We start from the raw sequence: 18,601 nt of genomic DNA on the forward strand, positions 1-18,601 counted from the left end.
TCACATAAGTAGTGCGGGCTTCAATTTCAAGGTTTGAGTGGTACATTAGATTTACGTGTTTTCATTCTGGTGGTGAGAACTTAGGAGACAACGGAACCATTTGGGTGACCTGAGCTTCTCTCTTGGGGTCCTGATAATGTGTAGGCAAATGTTGCTCCTTTAGTCCTTTCTCATGGCCCATTTCAAAAAGGGCCCCTTGATTCACAGCCGTCTCTATGAGTCTTCAGAAAAGCCAGAGTCTGTCTGAAGCCACAGGCTTTCAAAAAGCCCACAGAGGCAAACAGAGGTGGCCCTCCCAGATCCACAGTCCTGCCTAGACCAGCTTCCTTTACTGGCTGATGGGCTGTGGGTAGGAGTGGGTCAAACAGAAAGATGGGGAAAAATCAAGAGAACAGATATGAGATGAGAACAGATATGTATGTTTACTTAAAACTATATAACAGTATAACCAGAATCCTAGTTGTCCACACGGATCATCTCAAAATTTAATGCTGCCTAAAACATGTATCACTGAAGAATCTGAAAGATAGTCAATATTCAGGAAATTTTAAAAACAAGCATTATTGTTTATGGACATGTTCCGTGAAATATAAAAACCATGGTCAACACTGAATTCAGGGAAGACAGAGAGTGGGATGGAGGGAGACACACCACAGGTTGTTGCTCTCTCTTTAGCCGGGTGGGAGGTACAGAGGTGACAGTCCTATTTGTATATTTTTAATAAAGTATTTCAGGGACACAAAAAAGTAATAGGAAAGGGACGTCAAGTTGGAGACCACCTGTTTACAATCTGTCAATGTGTGTGTTGCAGGGTGGGAACGGGTTGTGTACAAACCGCCGGCCCGCAAGAACATGAGAGTTGTGGGTTCGGACGTCTATGGCCCGCAGCATGGTTTTGTGACCTAAAGTCAAGGTCAAATGTCAGATCCAACTTTAGAAACAAAAGCCTCTTTTGCAAAATAGCATAGAAAAACAGAGAATCTAGTACTGATACAGGTCCTAAATCCCTTTAGTGAAACTTATGCCATAAACCACAAAACCATTTAGAGAAATGTTGATTTCTTCAGTGGAATCAGAAATGGAGACACCTTGAGAATATTTATCTGCAGGAAAAAAAAAAAAAGGCTACGCCAGACTCTTTTAAGGGCTTGTGGAAACTTTCAAAAAAAAAAAAAAAGTCTTCATAAAACATGTCAAATACGGCTGTATTTTTATACTTATAATTCCATTATGGTGCATGCGTGTGTGCTGTCGTGTCCGACTCTGTGACCCCGTGGACTTTAGCCTGCCAGGCTCTTTTGTCCATGGAATTTTCCAGGCAAGGATACTGAAGTGGGTTGCCATTTCCTACTTACTTGGAACAAACATTAGATTTGGAGTTAATATCATCTACTCCCATTTTTCCACCTGGGTCTGATATTTTCTGTGTAAAGGAAATCTGTTGTTCTCATTTCTGCAGAGCCATGTGGGCTGAGCCCCTGGGCAGGCCTGGAGGCAGAACACAGCCAGAGGTTCCTGGACCTCCAGGCCTGCTGGCCCGGGGCTACTAAGCTGGAGATTAGCAACATTTCTATGCAATCCCCAGTAAGCACCACTCTCCCTCAAGGCCAAGTCTACTCTTGATTTTCCTTCCAATCTTTAAAAGAAAGTTAAAACGAGTGCATTTTTGCTCCAGTTTTCCCCATCCCATATACCATACATGTGCTGAAAGGGACCATGTACGAATGTGTAGTGAGTTAACTGTAGGATCGTGAATAATTTGAGTTTCGGCTGTATTTAGCATGGATATCTTCCAAGGATGAACATGAGGAATTAGCTTAATTTTTAAAAATTTTTTATTTACTTATTTCTGGCTGTGCTGAGTCTTCCTTGCTGCGCGGGCTTTTCTCTGGTTGTGGCGGGTGGAGACTACTCCTCGTTGCAGTGTGCAGGCTTCTCAGTGCAGTGGCTTCTCTTGTTGGGAAGCATGGGCTCTAGGCCGCACAGGCTTCAGTAGTTGCAGCTCGTGTGCTCTAGAGCGCAGGTTCAGTAGTTGTGGCACACGGGCTGAGTTGCTCCGAGGCATGTGAAATCTTCCTGGACCGTGGATTGAACCTGTATCCCTTGCACTGGCAGGCAGATGCTTAACCACTGGGCCACCAGGGAAGGCCAGGATTAGCTTACTTATTATGAGATCCCATTGTATGGTAAAATTTTCTTCTTCTACCTCTCCGAACATCTTCTAAAGCTGAATATATGCTTGATGGGTGACTAAATCAAAACTAGACATTGAAATAAAAGTCCTTTACAAAATAAGCATCATAACCCTCATGCGGGGAGCCAGCCTGACTGCTCAGGCTCCTTCTTGGCTCTGAGAGAGATCAAGAGGTCCCTCTCTGTCCCGCCACCCCTGATTTATTAAAGCACAGGTTGGCCTTTCTCACCTCCATCAAGGAAATTGCTGTAGTGATCTTTCACCTGTTCACCTGTTGCTGATAAACTCGTCATGATTGAAGCCTGTTTTCTATCCAGTTAATGTTCTATTGATTTCAGTTGGGTGCTAGGGTGATGCTTTACTGATCTTAAGTGGAGGAATTTAAAACACCTGTGCCTGTAGCTCTGCACATGTGCAAACCTTTGATCTAATAGTAACTCCTGTTAGCGTATATATAGGTGTGGTATTCTTCAATAAAGTTGGCAGAGTCAGACGCAAGCAGACTCTGTCCCTCTCAACCCCATTCTTTTCTAGTCTTTTCTTTCCTAGTCCTTTCTTTTATTTCTCAGGTATTTCGGCGATTGCGCCCGTGACCGGTTCGTTTGCCGGCAGGCTCCGGCACCCTCAGTTAGAATTAAGTTAGGTAAATTACCCCTCTGAGGTACCTGATAACAGTTATTCTTCAATCCACTGTCTTTACCCCCCAGGGCCTGACAGGGACACCAGAATAGATAGTGCTTGCTTAGTCCCTTCGCTAATCCGTCTAGGCTTGGCATTCACCCTTGCCAGTTTATGGAGAGCTACATGAGGAGTAAAAAGATAGGAAGAAAAACATCTCAGGGTAGCGATTTACCAAACATGAAAATCTCTGGATTCCTCAGAACACTTAATCCTAACAGCATACCAGATTTATAAAACCAATGTAGAAGCACTCTTAAAATAGAAATGACATTTGTAATACTCTCAACTAAAATTCCAGGCAAGCGTGTCAGCCATAGTCAGCAGTAAATGAAGTCTAACACATGGTCAGAAGGCAGGTTTATTCTTTAGAAAGTACTAGACTATATTACAAGCTACTATGTCTAAGAGAACCTAAATACACTTACATTCTAAAAAGTATGTCACCTATATCACAGCAACACTAGTTTGACACAACCTGCAGAAAACCTGTAAAAATCACGACCAAGTCTGTTGATCAGGAGGTTAAATCCCGAAGGCGCTTCTGTTCTGAAACTCATTGCAGAGGAAGGACCGTGGGCGGCTCCATGAGAGACACGTGCATGTACCTGAAACAAGACCCACGGCAAGTTCAGCGTGAGCCGAGGACTTTGGTTTCATAAAATCTCATGTAGGCCCCAGAAAACCATCTGGTAGTTTTAACAGAAAGGAACGAGCTGGCTGACGAGATGTACTCTGGAGAGTGTTAGTTGCTCAGTTGTGTCTGACTCTTCACGACCTCATAGACTGTAGCCCGCCAGGCTCCTCTGTCCATGGGGTTTTCTAGGCAAGAATACTGGAGTAGGTAGCCATTCCCTTCTCCAGGGGATCTTCCCAACCCAGGGATTGAACCCAGGTCTCCTGCATTGCAGGCAGATTCTTTACTGAGCCACCTGCTACTCTACAAGGTGACAAATTATAAATCTAGGCCCTGCCAAACTGATTTATTTTCTCGGTTTGACATGCGACCCTACTTTTCAGCCCAGCACCATATACAATTTGTTCTGTTTTTTAATTCTGAAATTACTATCACTTACTCAAGTTTTAAGTAGTGAGCCTAGATAAGAGAATTTCGGGAACTTACTTTGAAGCCTTGTACTTCTCCCTGATTGCTTGCTGAGGTCGATGGGGTATACTGAGGCAAGTTTTATGTAGCTCACTCAGGCAAGGCACGATTTCACTTAATGAATAGCCTGTAAATGTGGCGAGGGTTTCTGGCTAATCAAGACAAAAGAAGAAATTTGTATCAGAGAGCTTGAAGATCTCAATATATGATATCAGAAATCTGAAGATAAAACTGTGAACTGAAGGGAATTAATAGGTATACTTAGTAAGTATCCATGTTCATCTCAAAAGAAACCATAACCCTTATTCAGAGCCTTTAGGAATAAGATATTAGGAAGAACAATCAGAGTTCTAAATTTGCTCATATTGTACATTTAGGGGAAGTTTATTCTCTTATGAGCAGGATTTTTATCGGCCCCTGAAGAGCCTCAACTTACTTGAACACTCTATTTAAATAGAATATGGAAAGATTCTTAGCCAAATGCAGAATAAGAAATAAGAATTTTCGAAAATAAAAGTAGATGCCCTGCTCTCTTAGCACAAGAGTGAGCCTTCAGAACCAAATCTTAGGGGCCCATCTCTAATCCTGCCAGCTATCACGAGCCAAGAAGCAACAATAATTCCCTGTTCCCTTGAAAACCTCATACAACCTCTGACCATCCTAACTGGACTGAGGTTCTTTTACATGGAGGGGAAGAGTCAACATCCTTTGCCTTGAAGTGGTCAGTGCTTACACTACACGGGCACTCCCCACATAAGGGTAGGCACTGGGGTTTCCAGGCCAGCTCCCACTGAACAAGTGTGGCACCACCATCTCCTTGACTTCCTGCACCCTCTGCACCCCAGTGAGCTAAGCCACAGAGTCCAAGCCATGAACCCTGACTAGCTACATGCTGTAATCTGGGGGGTTAGGCAACTAGTTCCCTATAAAACTAACTCTTCCTCCTAACAGGCCCACCAGTTTTAAGCCTTGAGTTACTAAATAGACTTTAGACAGGCCTTGAGGATCATCTTGTTGTTGTTGTTTAATCACTAAGTCTCTTTTGCAACCCCATGGATTGTAGCCTGCCAGGCTCCTCTGTCCATGGCATTTCCCAGGCAATAATACTGGAATGGGTTGCTATTTCCTTCTCCAAGGGATCTTTCCAACCCAGGGATTGAACCCACATTTCCTATGCTGCAGGATTCTTTATCGCTGAGCCTCCTGGGAAGCCTAAGCATCATCTAGAAACAATCAGTTAGAATCTTACCCAGAAGTGCCTGTTTACAGTATAGTTTGCCAGGCAATAAGCAGCTGCAGCTATCAGTGAAGGAAGGTATTTCAAGAACGGGTCAGCTTCAAGGAGACTCAGTTCTGCTACGTACTAAGCACAAGAGAGAAAGTCTCATTGGAATTGGGAATCTGGCTAAGGTTCCAAGTAAGCCTAGAAATGTCAAGGGAACACACTGTCATCTCTGTTCAATGTGTATCTAGTGATAAGCACAGAAATAGATGCTCAAAAGTATTCACTGAGTGAGTAATCACCATGCCTGTCCATAACCAGAATAATATCTATGTTTTAATACATTTAATTACAAGTACATTTCAATATTGTATAGGCAAGGATCAATATTTGGCCTATCTGTACAGTGTATGTGGTAGGTTACTATACTAGTAGTGCAGGTTTATGCTGGTCAAATAGCATTCCTCTAGCCTCTGGAATAGACTGGAGTCTTCAGTGAAAGGCAAAAATATGTCCATATTATAGCTATTAATTTATCAGGTTGGGTGGGGAGGGATAAACTGGGAGATTGGGATGGACATATGCACACTACCATATATAAAATAGATAATTAATAACCTACGGTAGAGCACAGGGAAGTGAAAGTGAAAGTCACTCAGTCATGTCCGACTCTTTGTGACCCCATGGACTATACAGTCCATGGAATTCTCCAGGCCAGAATACTGGAGTGTGTAGCCTTTCCCTTCTCCAGGGGATCTTCCCAACCCAGGGATCGAACCCAGGGCACCCGCATTGCAGGCGGATTCTTAAACCAGCTGAGCCACCAGGGAAGCCCAAGAATACTGGAGTGGGTAGTCTATCCCATCTCCAACAAATCAGGCAGATTCTTTACCAACTGAGCTGTGAGGGAGCACAGGGAACTAAACTCAATACTCTATAATGACCTACATGGGAATAGAATCTAAAAAAGGGTAGATATACATATGTGTATAACCGACTCACTTTTCTATACAACAGAAACTAATACAGCATTGTAAATGAAGTATATTTCAGTAAAAAATCAATTAAAAATTTATCAGGCAAATGCATGCAGTTCATTGGCTAGAGAACAGTACCAGGGGGGACTTATCAGATTAAAAGAAACATACTGGGAAATTTAGAGAGATGTTCTTATTGCTCTTTGCATAGCATATAAATACCAGATATATTAGATCATAGTGGATGGGAACCAGGTTTTCCAAAACAATACTATAGTGACTCTAACTAAAGTTCTAGGACTCCAAAATGACCAAATAGTGCTTCCTTACTTAACATGTTAGAATGAGATTAGAGTCAAATCAAACCATATTTATCTTGTTTCCTTTCTGTAAACCAAAGAGGTATTGCTTGCCTATGGTCTGTATAAAACAAGAGAATAGTTTCCAAGCTTACATTTTTTTTCTAAGACCTGTGGGTGATTAGACAACCCACATCTGCCAAACATGATTAATGGAAACATCTTGTAAGCAGAAGTCATGTTCTTCAAATTAGTTCTCTTCCAATTGCTAAAAAGCTTTTCTGGACCCAAGGCAAAGAACTGAAAAGGAAGGAAGAACTGAAGGAGGCTACTTTTTTTATCCCGTCGGCACTGAGGTTCTCGGAAGTCACGTGGCCTACCTTGGCCAGGTTCTCAGTCCTGATGCACACTCCTTGCCTCCTCAAGTACTGGAGGAGGAACTGGTTGGTGGTTGGCACTGTCAGATCAAACGCCAGGACCTTCAGGAGCAGGTGTTCCATTTTCAGCAGTTGTCGTTTTGTGTAGGTGTCATCAGTTATGTAGACAAACTCGTCTACCTCGGGCGGATATATTTCTTCATATTTCCTACAAAAGGGAAAGAGAGTTTGGGAAAGTAAAGCCTGGACCCTCTGACTCTCTTTCTTGTTCTATCCCAACCAGGCTTGTCACGTGGCCCTTGCAGACTTAAGTATCACTTATGAATCATGAAATGGTACAGGTGTGAAAAAATACAGATGCTTGTTTCCATAAAGAGCATGAGTATGACAAGGATATGTCATACTTACTGCTATGAGTAGTAAAGAGACAATTTTCAACTAGGGATTTTAAGTTTTGGCATCTGATAAGCTGAAAGATTATGAATGACAGACATGCGGGTAAATTCCTCTTAATTCTACAAACTTCATTTCGTGGAAAAGAATTTTATGTTGAACATGATGATAGGAAAAAAAAAAAAACACCTCCTTAGGCCTTAGATTTTTTTTTTTAAAGATTGTACTCAGCTTTTTCTATTGAATTAGCAAAAGATGCTATCTATCCGAGAGAGATAATGATTTCACTAGTATCAATTCTTTGCTTTTGCTTTTGTTTCTCCTTTCCACAGGGAAATTTTTGCAAAATTATAGTAGTTAATAAGTATAAAGTCTGAGACCAGAAGACTAGAAAGGAAACTACTATTCACCATCTGGTCACTTATTTAAAAGAAGCTTAGCCACAACCCCAGCACTTTTCTACACAAATAAGGCTTCCCTGTTGGCTCAGATGGTAAACAATCTGCTTTCAATGCAGGAGACCCAGATTCGATCCCTGGGTTAGGAAGACCCCCTGGAGAAGGGAATGGCTACCCACTTCAGTGTTCTTGCCTGAGGATCCCGTGGACAGAGGAGCCTGGTGGGCCACAGTGCTTGGGGTCGCAAAGAGTTGGACACAACTAACACTTTCACTTTTAGCCACAACCCAGACCTTTTCTACACAAACAGATATTGTTATGAACGACTGATAGTAACAGGAATTAGCTAAAATAGTTTATTCACTGTAACCAAATAAACTGGGTTATTATGAGTCACTTACTAGAGCCTGGAGAAGGCTTTCATAAACCCAAATTTCTTTAAATAGGGCTTTTACTCACAGTAGAATACAGCCAAAAGACTATACTACAAAATAATTAAACTAGATTCTGAATTTGAGCTGATGGTTGCCTTAGTCATGATACTGAACTTGTCGTTGCTGCTGCTGCTGCTGTCGCTTCAGTTGTGTCCGACTCTGTGCGACCTCATAGACGGCAGCCCACCAGGCTTCCCCGTCCCTGGGATTCTCCAGGCAAGAACACTGGAGTGGGTTGACATTTCCTTCTCTAATGCATGAAAGTGAAAAGTCAAAGTGAAGTCGCTAAGTCGTGTCTGACTCTTAGCGACCCCATGGACTGCAGCCTAGCAGGCTCCTCCGTCCATGGGATTTTCCAGGCAAGAGTACTGGGGTGGGGTGCCATTGCCTTCTCCTGAACTTGTAGTTAAGAGGATCTTAAACATCCAAATTGAAGAGTGAACATGTGGTGAGATTCAGTTTCTCAGTAAACACTGTAAAAATAATGATATTTTATCAAAGGAGGCATGTGTAAGTTTTAATTATCAAGCACTGTATTTCTTCAATAAATGGGAACAGAAATCAAGTGTTTAGACAGGCTGACATTTCATGTTATTTGAGCTGAAGGACTTACGAAGCCAGGAGAATAGCTGCTGTTCCTACAAGCTGCAGTTTCCCTCTAAGAACAGACATGCAGGAAAGAAACCTGTCCAGGAAGTTGACAGCCAGGTAGAGGGTCTCTGCCCGGAGCTTGTATTCTTCTCCAACCTCAACCAGCCAGTCCACCAGAATGGTCCGCATGCTTTCTGTGATGTCTGGCTGTTTCCTCATGTAGTGTGCCTTGGGCCTGTGTCTTTTCTGTTTGGGGAGAGAGTTTTTTTGATGTTTAAATACCTGTTATCTTAGAAGGATCACTCCACAGTACAGCTGGTTTTTTTAAAAAGCTCATGGGCAAAGGTTAGCAGGAAACTCAGTCAAACGCCAGAGGAATCTGTACATCATGATATGGAACAAGTGTGCAATTCTGGCTCTGTGATGCAATTTAGTTAATGAGTAACTTCAAGGAGGGGGGACGTGGCAATAATGGTTCTTCCCAAGAGTGAAATACTTAATATACAAACCCTTCTGAGACATAGAGAAATAGTCCAAGTAACTGCTAGTCACCGTACCCAACTATTATTTTTCATAAACGTTCTCTAGTTTAGATGTCACAAGAATGCCATTTGCTAGTGGTCATGGCCAAGAGCACATAACTATCTTAATACAGAGTGCTTGGGGTGCTGGAAATTGAAGGAGAAGTTAGGAAAACTCACTTCAGCTTCTCTAAGGTACTGATGAATTTCCTCAGCATATTCAGTCACATTTATCACATCTGTACCAAAATCTGATGCATCTTCAGACTGGGAGTGGAGAGATGAATCTACCAGCATAGGGGAAACTGCAGGGGGTTCAACATTATCAGGTAAGACATTTCATTTCACAACTAGTTCCATCCACTAACCCTCTACAGGCAGCTGGGAAAACAGTTACTACTCCAGGGAGTTCTCTTGCTAGTTCTATGCTACTGAACACTGCAGGCGGTGACAAAGACAGGGTGCTGTCAGCCATGGGTGAGTCCCATTACCTGTGTTAAAATCCAACAGGAAGTGAAGGTCTGACTTGAGTGCACTGGTGTCTACTTCATACGCATCCTCTAATGCCATCCCCTTTCGCCCTGGGCAGCTATCTCTGGTCCCCTGCTCAGGCTCATCCATGTAGATGTCAAATCCTTGCTTGGCAGGTGCCTGGACCCTGCTGTCAGACAACGCTTTCTTTCCAGCTGGAGGGAAGACATTTTCTGAGCCAGACAAACACCTGAGTGTGGTGAGCCCCTAGAAAAGGAAGAATTTTTGTGTTAGAGGCTTACCCCAGAGCCCACATAGGTGCTAAGAACCCATGTGACTCACATCAGCAGGCTGGAAAGATGAGAGGAATCTGAATTTGAAATATCTATGTCTGCAATTGAATTTCAGAACCTGAAGCTTCCAAAGGATTACTTTGCCCTTATCTTTGTCTATATGTGACATCTGGGGAAGAAGCTAGCCTAAAATTTGTCATCTTCCTCACGTATTTATCAAAGGAATGCAAAATTATAGAAAAAAAGAAAAACTCCTCCAAAGTGAACTAGGTACCACATATTGTGGGGCGGGGGGGGGGGGGGGGGATGTAAATCAGCTTTTGTGCTTGTAGCATGCCAGGTTTTTATAACAACCCAGCAAGGTTCTTGAAACATAGTTACAGAATCCTCCTTAAAGTCAACTTTTAGTCAACAGGCTCCTGGAAAGTTCCCATTTATACACAGTTATTCAGAAACACGATGCTTTTAGAAATGTGTACTAAGAGTTAATTCTCTTACAAGCTATGGAACACTATTATATGACATAATGAGAAAGAGAAATGAAATTCTAGACATTTTTAAAAGTACAATCAACAGCATTTTCTCAGCAAATTAGATGTGGGGTGGGAGAAAAAGAAGAGCCAAGGATGACAACATTTTGGGGTTAAATAATGAGAAGAATGGATATTCTACTTACTGAAATGAGGAAGACTTTGGGAAGAGCAGCTTGGGGCTGGAGTCAGTGTTTGGTTTCACCTAAGTCTGAGATGCCTACTGCATGATCCCAGTGGAGATGTCAAGTAGATAGCTAACTTGAGCTTGAAACTTAGCTGAGAGTTCCAGACCAGAGATAGAAAAAGGAATCATCAACAGAAAGATGGTATTTGTTGCCAGGAGACTTGAACAGATTGTGAAGGGAGTGAGTGCCAATTCAGATCAAATACTAAGCTTTAGCACACTCTAACTTTCAGATAGTGGATGAAGAAGAACCAAGATAATGAGGTGTGACCAGTGAGCGAGATGAGAAACCAGAAGAGAGCTATGTTCTCTGGGCTAAGTCAGAAGAAACTACTTTAAGGAAGAGAGAATGACCAACAATGTCAAACGGTGCCTTTCAGACAGGTAAGGAAAGCATTACGAACTGAGTAAAAGAGAGGGACTTCCCAGGTGGGTCCAGTGGCTAAGACTCTGCACTCCCAATGCAGGGGACCTGGATTGGATCCCTGGTCAGGGAACTAGATCCTGCATGCCTCAGCTAAGAGCTTGCATGCTGTAACTGAAGAACCTGCATGCCGCAACTAAGACCCATTGCAGCCAAATACATAATAATTTTTAAACAAATATTTACAACTTTAAATAAGAATGGAGCCAGAGAGAACGAAAGAAGAAATCGAGACAGAGTATTGTTCAACAAATACGTGCATGCTACCTTGGCCAGGCATGGTTTTTCTAAACACTGGGAGTATAGCAGAAAACCTGACATCTCAAATCCTCATCCTGATAGAGTTTACAGTAGAAAAATTCTCAAGAAATATTGCCATAAATGGGACAGTTGCTGTAAAGAACTTTGTAGTTGAAAGGTTTTTAAGATTGGAAAAAAAAAAAATCACAATATATTTGCACTTGGGTTTGACCCAGTAGAGAAGAGAAAACTAAGAAGAGAAAGAAGAGGTGATGGAATGATATCCTTGAAGAGGCAAGAGGGCATCAGGTGTGCCTCGCACATGGGGGTGCACCTTGCACAAGAGCAGGAACACATAGGTCACGGAGCAGGAGGAGGGCGGCGGGTGTATGACACATGGGGGCATGTGGAAATTCTTACAGTTGCATCTATATTTTTAGGAAAATAGGATATAAAGTTATAAGCTGAGAGGCCGGACGGAGATAGAGGCTTTGGAGGATAAAGAGAGAAGGGAAAGTATAAAATAAAAGATTTCTATAAGACAGTTGTAGAGGAATAGAACCAGGAAATGTAGAGGTAGCACCAAGCAACATAGAGGTTAACTAACAGTTATGAATTTAAAGTGAAACCACTAAACACAGGGCTAACTGCCGATTCATGAGAGGTTTTAGACTTTGTGTTTTAATTATTTATTTTTAATTGGAGGATATTTGCTTTCCAGTTTGTGTTGGTTTCTGCCATACATCAACATGAATCAGCCACGGGCATACATATGTCCCCTCCCTCCTACCTCCCACCTCATCCCACCCCGCTAGATTGTCACAGTGTACTGAGTTTGAGCTCCCTGCGTCATACAGTGAATTCCCACCAGCTCTCTGTTTTACATATGGTAATGTACATGTTTCAATGCTACTCTTTCTATTCATCCCACTCTTTCCTTCCCCCACTGTGTTAGACTTCATGTTTAAAGAAGTACACCACGTCGCTAAGCAAATTGTTGGTTAAAACCACCTTTACTCCGTTTTTTTCCAAAGCTTGAAACAGATTACTTTGGGTAATTTTCTCCCACTAACCAGATGCCACCAAAACACAAATGACTTGTGTCATTGTGTAGAAGGGGAGTAGGAGTAGTCAGTAGATGAGGAGAAGCTTCTGATCTGGCCTCCATCATGACTTTTATTTGGGTGGGAAGGCTTTCTCAAACCTCTCAATTTTTCTCACCTATAAAATGGAAAGGATACCTGCCCACCTACTCCACTATACTACTGCCAATGTCCTTCCGCTATAGATATACAAGCTTATGAGAAGCTGGTGTAATAACAGACTTGAGGAAGCTTTTTTGTTTTTTTAATCTCAAAATTCATTCTTAAAGATACAAACTCCTTATTTGCATTTTAAGTGTTGAATTTATTTACTCTCTGTTTACATTCTGTTAAGGGAGGTACCTATGATTAATTAAGCACAAGCAACTGGACATCAGATGGCCCACGATCTTTTGCCCAACTGTCCATGATCCTGAGGAGAAGCTGCCTTTCAAAGCACACATTTGGAAGTAATCTAGTATACTGTGATTCAGTCCTTATTCTAACACCATCACTAATGAACTTAAAGGTTATCGGAGATGCTTCAGGCACAGCCTAGGTCAATCTGAATACCATTCTGATCTAGAGAAACACCAGTACCACAAGTTTACTTTGGAGAAAGAAATCAAAACCCACTCCAGTATTCTTGCCTGGGAAATTCCATGGATAAAGAAGCTTGGCAGGCTACAGTCCATGGCGTTGCAAACAGTCAGACACAACTTAGCAACTGAACAACAGTTTATTTTGGTGCATTCACAATTTCCTTTTAGCCCAGAACTTAAGTGCTTTCCTGGTGGCTCAGAGGGTAAAGCATCTGCCTGCAATGTGGGAGACCCAGGTTCAATCCCTGGGTCGGGAAGATCCCCTGGAGAAGGAAATGGCCACCCACTCCAGTATTCTTGCCTGGAGAATCCCATGTATGGAGGAGTCTGGTAGGCTACAGTCCACAGGGTCACAAAGAGTCGGACACAACTGAGCGACTTCACTTTCACTTTCTTTTAAGTGACTTTACACATACTTGACTTACACAGTTCCTAATAACAAAGAAAATTATTTAATATTGCTAGCTGAAAAAGGGACCTGACAAAGTGCTCTTTTAAAAAATCAGTGCCCCTATAGGCCAGATTCCAGGGCTGAATACTCAAGGGGAGTTTGTGCAGAAAATCTCAAGAGATCCCACTTCCCACCAAGACACGAGGGCCTTCCCAGCTCTTCTCAGGCATTACCTGGCCACAGGTCCTCCTGTACTGCCCATTCTCAGTTAGCATTCCTAGTACTGTTCTTTGTGGCGGATCCTGGCCAAACTGGCCTCTGGTTATCATCTGACAGGCATCAGGACCTCCGGACACTGGAGCCAGCGCTACTCCACTCTTGGAGCTGCTGAGATGCATAGCCTCAGTCTCCACAGCTTACTGCTGTCAAGGAAGGAGAAACAGACAAGCCAGTTAGTCAGCCTCTTCCACCAAGGATCCAAGGATGCTGAGACTCTGTAGAAGACAGAGCCCTGTGACACATGATCTTCCTTGCAGTTATTAGGGTTGAAAGGGCCTGAGCCACAGTGCAAGTGATCAAAGCCACTTTGAATCAAAACGGTGATTTGAATCTCTCCAGCCTTCCTTCCAATACCTGGCTGATGGCTGGAAAGGGAATATGACAAACCTCTAAGCCAAGACACTAACCCCCACATTAGCGGGGAGTCCAAACCTACAAGCCCGTGTCTTTCCTAGCTGTGATGCTTATCCATCACTCCACCACCCCCTTCCCTGCAAACCAGTGACCCAGGATACATCACTGTCGGAAAGTACGTCCCCTTCTCAAGTGACAAGCAGAGTGCTCTTCTGCGGCCTTTCTCCCACAAGACAGAAGGCCCCAAAATCTGCTTGGAACCCACAGCGGACCTCGCTCTTCTCAGTCTTATCTCTTTACACATAAGTCTCGAACAATTAGCAAATGCACACGAGGCTGGGAATAAGGGTCCACTGAAGGGGGCGGGGGGCGGGGGCGGGGGCGGGGCGGGGCTGAAGGGGACGGAGGTGTTAATAGATTCTAGCCGGGGCGCCGGGCTCCCAGCGTCTGCGGCCCAGCTCAGAGCTAATTACTTTCAACTCCCCCCGCCCCCCGCCGGCCCCCCCGCGTCTGTTGAATGGGCCAATCAGCGCAGCTCCCGGGCGTCGCGGGGGCCGTTTCCATGCCAACCGCAGGGGGGCGTGCGCGCTCCGCGGCCGCATCTCTATGGCGACCTCCTCACCCGACACGCTCAGAGAGGACGCACCGCGACCCCTGGGCGTTCAGGGCCGGGTGGGGCCAACTGGCGGCGGCCCTGGGCCCCTCCTAAGCGGCCCTGCCCGGGCGTGCCCGGGCGGGCGGCCGCGGTGGGCGCCCACGGCCCCCGTGTGACAGGTGTCTGTAAAGGAGGAAGAAGGCCCGCCCCGCAATGACCGGGGTTTGAAAGGGACTGTTTTTACTTGAACCGGTCCCCCCAACAGCCGCTAACTCCTCCCGCTAACGTCTTTTCCGCGGCCCGCTCCTGAGAACCTTGGCCCGGGAGGGCGACGCGGGCCCTCGGGGCTGCTGAGGCCGCGGCGCCTTGACCGCGCCGGACAGACAGCGCGGCTCACTCCCCTTTCCCCCGATCACACACCTAAGCCTGCTCCCAGAGAGAGGCCCAGTGGCAGCGAGCGGGCCTCTGGTTGGAGTCGCGGCCTCCTAGTCCGTGGTGGCGGCGTGTCTTCGGTCATTTTGGGTCCTTGCGTACCGGAGGCCACGCCTGGCCGACCTGGGTTCGGGTGCATGTAACCCGGCAGGGCGGGAGAGGAGACCCGGGGTTTTATGGTCGCACGTGGTGCTCTCAGTCCCCAGGAAAGAGACCTTCCTCGACGGTTCCGGCAGCCCCAGCGTGAAGCTGGCCCAGGAAGAGGAAGGAACGCGAGTGGCAGCGATGGGGTCTGGGACGTTGAGGGGGAATAGCGGGAAGGCTGGGAACTAGGGACTGGGCAGGTGGCCTGGCCACGTGGGAAGGGAATCCTTAGGTCCGGGGTCCGGGGTTCGTGGCCAGGTAAGGTGGAAGCAGGGGGCCTAGTTTGGGGGTAAGAGGTGAGGGTAGGGAGAAAGGGGCCTTGGCCACGCAGGAAGGGAAGAGGGGTCCTTGGAAACTAGGGAGCCCTGGAATTTGCAGAGGTAACTAGCGAGCCAGGTATAAGAATTTTTACCTTTATTATTTTTTGAAAATGTTCTTGTGCATACACACACATGTTATATATATGTTACTGTTTTTGTCTTTTTAATTTTTAAATTCCCATCCCTAAGTTCCCATCCATAAAACAGATTATGGAAACCATTCAAATGGTCGTTTTAAGAACTGTTTAGTTATTGCCTTCTTCCTTGTTTTGAATGAAAATAATTGCTAATCTTACACCTATCCCAATTTTTTCTTAAGTATTCTTTATTAATGGGTTCACCCAGTAATCTGTGTATACATTAAAGTATTCTACAGGAAGTGAGGAAGAAAGCTATTGAGTCAGGTGTTGAGTCAGGTGTTAAGATGCAGTTCAGAGTCCTGGATGCCCAAGGAAAGTAGAAATGGATTTTAATGTGAAACTAACTTCTATATGTTTATTACCCACTTTCATTCATTGATGAATGATGAATGAAGCAGTGATCCCTTTGCATCCTGGAATTCCTATGCCTTCGGATATGAAAGCAACAGAGGAGATCTGATAACTTAAATTGTGGCAACATATGTAGGTAGGCCCCAAATGCTTGGTTTTGCAAGGTGCTGCTATCTGGTGAGGAAAAGAGCCTTACTGCCCCCTTCTCATCTGGTGCTGCTTTTGGAAGTCTTCTGGGGAGGCTTCCACCATCTGACCACACTGTTGTGACTTCTGGGGATTCTGAAGGCATCAGGGGTGGACTCTGTTAGGGACTCAGGAGCAGGTCTTGCCAAGAGCCAGGGTTACTTTGGCAGGAGCTAGAGGCTCAAACGGCAGAGAATCTTCCTGTAATGCTGGAGACCCAGTTTGAGCCTTGGGTTGAGCCCTGGGTTGGGAAGATCCCCTGGAGAAGTGAATGGCTACCCACTTCAGTATTCTTGCCTGGAGAATTCCATGGACAGAGGAGCCTGGTGGACGCAAAGAGTTGGACATGACTGAGTGCCTTTCATTTTCACTTCCATGCCCTCCTGTGACCTGATGCTCTGTACATCCCTTTTGATGTGATTTACTCAAATAAAGTGACCAGAAACCTCATACTCATCCTTTCTTCCAAAACAGAAGGAGCCAGTGCAATGTTCGTTCCTGGGGCCTATCGTTTTGATCCTCTTCTCTGAGACTGGAGCTCAAGTGGGAAAAGGTAGCACTGGCCCCCGGCAGAGGCAGGTCTTTGAAATTGGTTATCCTGACTCACACATCTGGTCAGGACCAGTGGAGGAGGCCACTAAGGGGGTTTGTGCCTCTCAGCTGTCTCTAGTCCAAAAAATACCTTTTAAAGAGAAAAGAACTCTTAAGCAGATGAGACCCTCTGATTATTTCACACCCATCTTCCCCCACCCCTTCTCATGTGAATTTTGTGGTTGTTGCTGTTCAGTGTCTTAGTCGTGTCCGAGCATTTTCAACCCCCATGGACTGCAACATGCCTGGTTTCCCTGTCCTTCACCAACTCCTGGAGTTTGCTCAAGTGAATAGCTGCAGCCTAATCCAACCTTAATGCATATGAAATATTATCATTACATATTACCATCTTTCTTCTTTCTCCATCCACTTTGTTAAACTTGACAAAGAGCACCAATATGTGGCTTATGAGTTTATTGTACTGCCTTCGAATTCAGTATTAAATCATTACAGTTCTCTGGTGAGATCTTAAATTGTAGAGTAATTGAGGTGAACTTTATGCATTTTTAAAATATGTGTGCACTTATAAATTCAGATATTTATATAACTTGCACAATACTTATGGCTTTCCTGGATTTAAAAAAAAATCATCATTAAATATTTGAACTAGTAATGATTCATGGCATTAAAAACAAACTCAACTAGTAAGATCACAATTTTTATAAAAAATGTAAATGGAAAGCTTGGCCTTGTAATTAGGAAAAATTGGAGCGGAGAGAATACAAAGGACTTCCTCACAAATTATGCATTTTTAGTGAGACTCATTATTTTGCTATTAGTGTAGCAAAATCAGGATTAGAAATCAAAGTTGAGTAGATTTTTCAAGGTCTGCATGTTTTACATAACTTATCTGTTAATATATTGAGAAGTGAACAATACATTTTATTATAAATACATCTTTAATGTCTAAAATATTTGGTATAGCTTATATGCTAATATAACACTTTCTTAGCTCAACAAATGACTTGGTCAGCACTTCCTGCCTGATATTCAGTGCTCAGCTGTTTTGGATGCTAGGGTTAATTTCCATAAAATAAGGATGACAGTTGAATTATTTACTAGGGATTTTTAAAACCTCAAAGTTCTATTAAAACTGACTTCTCCCTGTTCCAAATTTTAATTCAAAGACAGTCTTTTCTGTTTGCCAGCAATTACCTGGCAGTTCCGAAGCTGTTATTATGTCTATCCCATTTGCTCATTGTAGCTAGTAATTAACCTCCTGTTCAAACATTTCAGTTTTCATTAATTTGTATGAAATGAAGTTGATTTTCAGCATAGGGATGGAAAAGAGATGAAAAAGTAGAAGAGCCAATTTTATTTTAATTTTATTTTATGTCCTTAAGGACATATTTTACCTGTTCACAAACATGCCTTTGCCATTCTCAGTATACATTTAAATTTAGAACATGTCTATGTTGTAAGATGAGGGACAGATGTTGGGGATGACAGGAGATTTGTGACATTCTAGCCCACTTGACCAAAGGATCAAGTGAGTCCAGTTTGAGTAGCAGCCAAAAATTTACCGCCTTAGGAAGCATATATTCTCAGGTGGTACAAAGTGGACCTCTTAATACATGACATGATGTATGTATGTTTGTAAAGTCGCTTTCTCTGAATAAAAACAGTTTGAATACATACGTGAAAGTAGCCAAAGTCTACTATTCATTCATTCATTTGGCGGGGGGGGTTTCCCTGGTGGCTCAGCTGGTGAAGAATCTGCTCACAATGCGGCAGACCTGGGTTTGATCGCCGGGTTGGGAGGATACCCTGGAGGAGGGCATGACGACCAACTCCAGTATT

At 43.9% G+C, this 18,601-nt stretch overlaps 1 protein-coding gene across 6 annotated transcripts; it reads right to left on the reverse strand.

Annotated features, from left to right (window-relative positions):
- Positions 1-3,215: 3,215 nt before the first annotated feature.
- CCNA1 (cyclin A1) lies at positions 3,216-15,330 on the reverse strand. 6 transcript variants are annotated; one of them, XM_020891692.2, is made up of 9 exons: positions 15,058-15,330; positions 13,643-13,831; positions 9,681-9,927; positions 9,370-9,494; positions 8,691-8,914; positions 6,856-7,060; positions 5,227-5,340; positions 3,996-4,129; positions 3,216-3,480 (listed from the first exon to the last, which is right to left on the reverse strand). In XM_020891692.2, exons 2-9 carry the CDS (start codon positions 13,805-13,807, stop codon positions 3,429-3,431), a joined length of 1,266 nt encoding a protein of 421 aa, XP_020747351.2. In that variant the 5' UTR covers positions 13,808-13,831; positions 15,058-15,330; the 3' UTR covers positions 3,216-3,428. The 6 variants fall into 6 exon arrangements, with proteins under 6 accessions (XP_020747351.2, XP_020747359.2, XP_020747343.2 ...); XM_020891700.2 differs by lacking the exon at positions 15,058-15,330 and adding an exon at positions 14,315-14,517 and having other exon boundaries at positions 13,643-13,828; XM_020891684.2 differs by lacking the exon at positions 15,058-15,330 and adding an exon at positions 14,315-14,517.
- Between the last annotated feature and the right edge of the window lie 3,271 nt (positions 15,331-18,601).

This window comes from Odocoileus virginianus, chromosome 8 (genome assembly GCF_023699985.2).
Source record: "Odocoileus virginianus isolate 20LAN1187 ecotype Illinois chromosome 8, Ovbor_1.2, whole genome shotgun sequence".
Lineage (NCBI taxonomy): Eukaryota > Metazoa > Chordata > Mammalia > Artiodactyla > Cervidae > Odocoileus > Odocoileus virginianus.

Bases quoted from the DNA above. Each gene is read 5' to 3' on its own strand.
- CCNA1 (XM_020891692.2), bottom strand. From the start codon at position 13,807: ATGCATCTCAGCAGCTCCAAGAGTGGAGTAGCGCTGGCTCCAGTGTCC. The intron at 9,928-13,642 runs GTAATGCCTGAG...TTCCTTTTCTAG, and splicing joins ACAGGAGGACCTGTGGCCAG to GGGCTCACCACACTCAGGTG. The intron at 5,341-6,855 runs GTAGGCCACGTG...TCTTGTGCTTAG, and splicing joins GGACTGAGAACCTGGCCAAG to TACGTAGCAGAACTGAGTCT.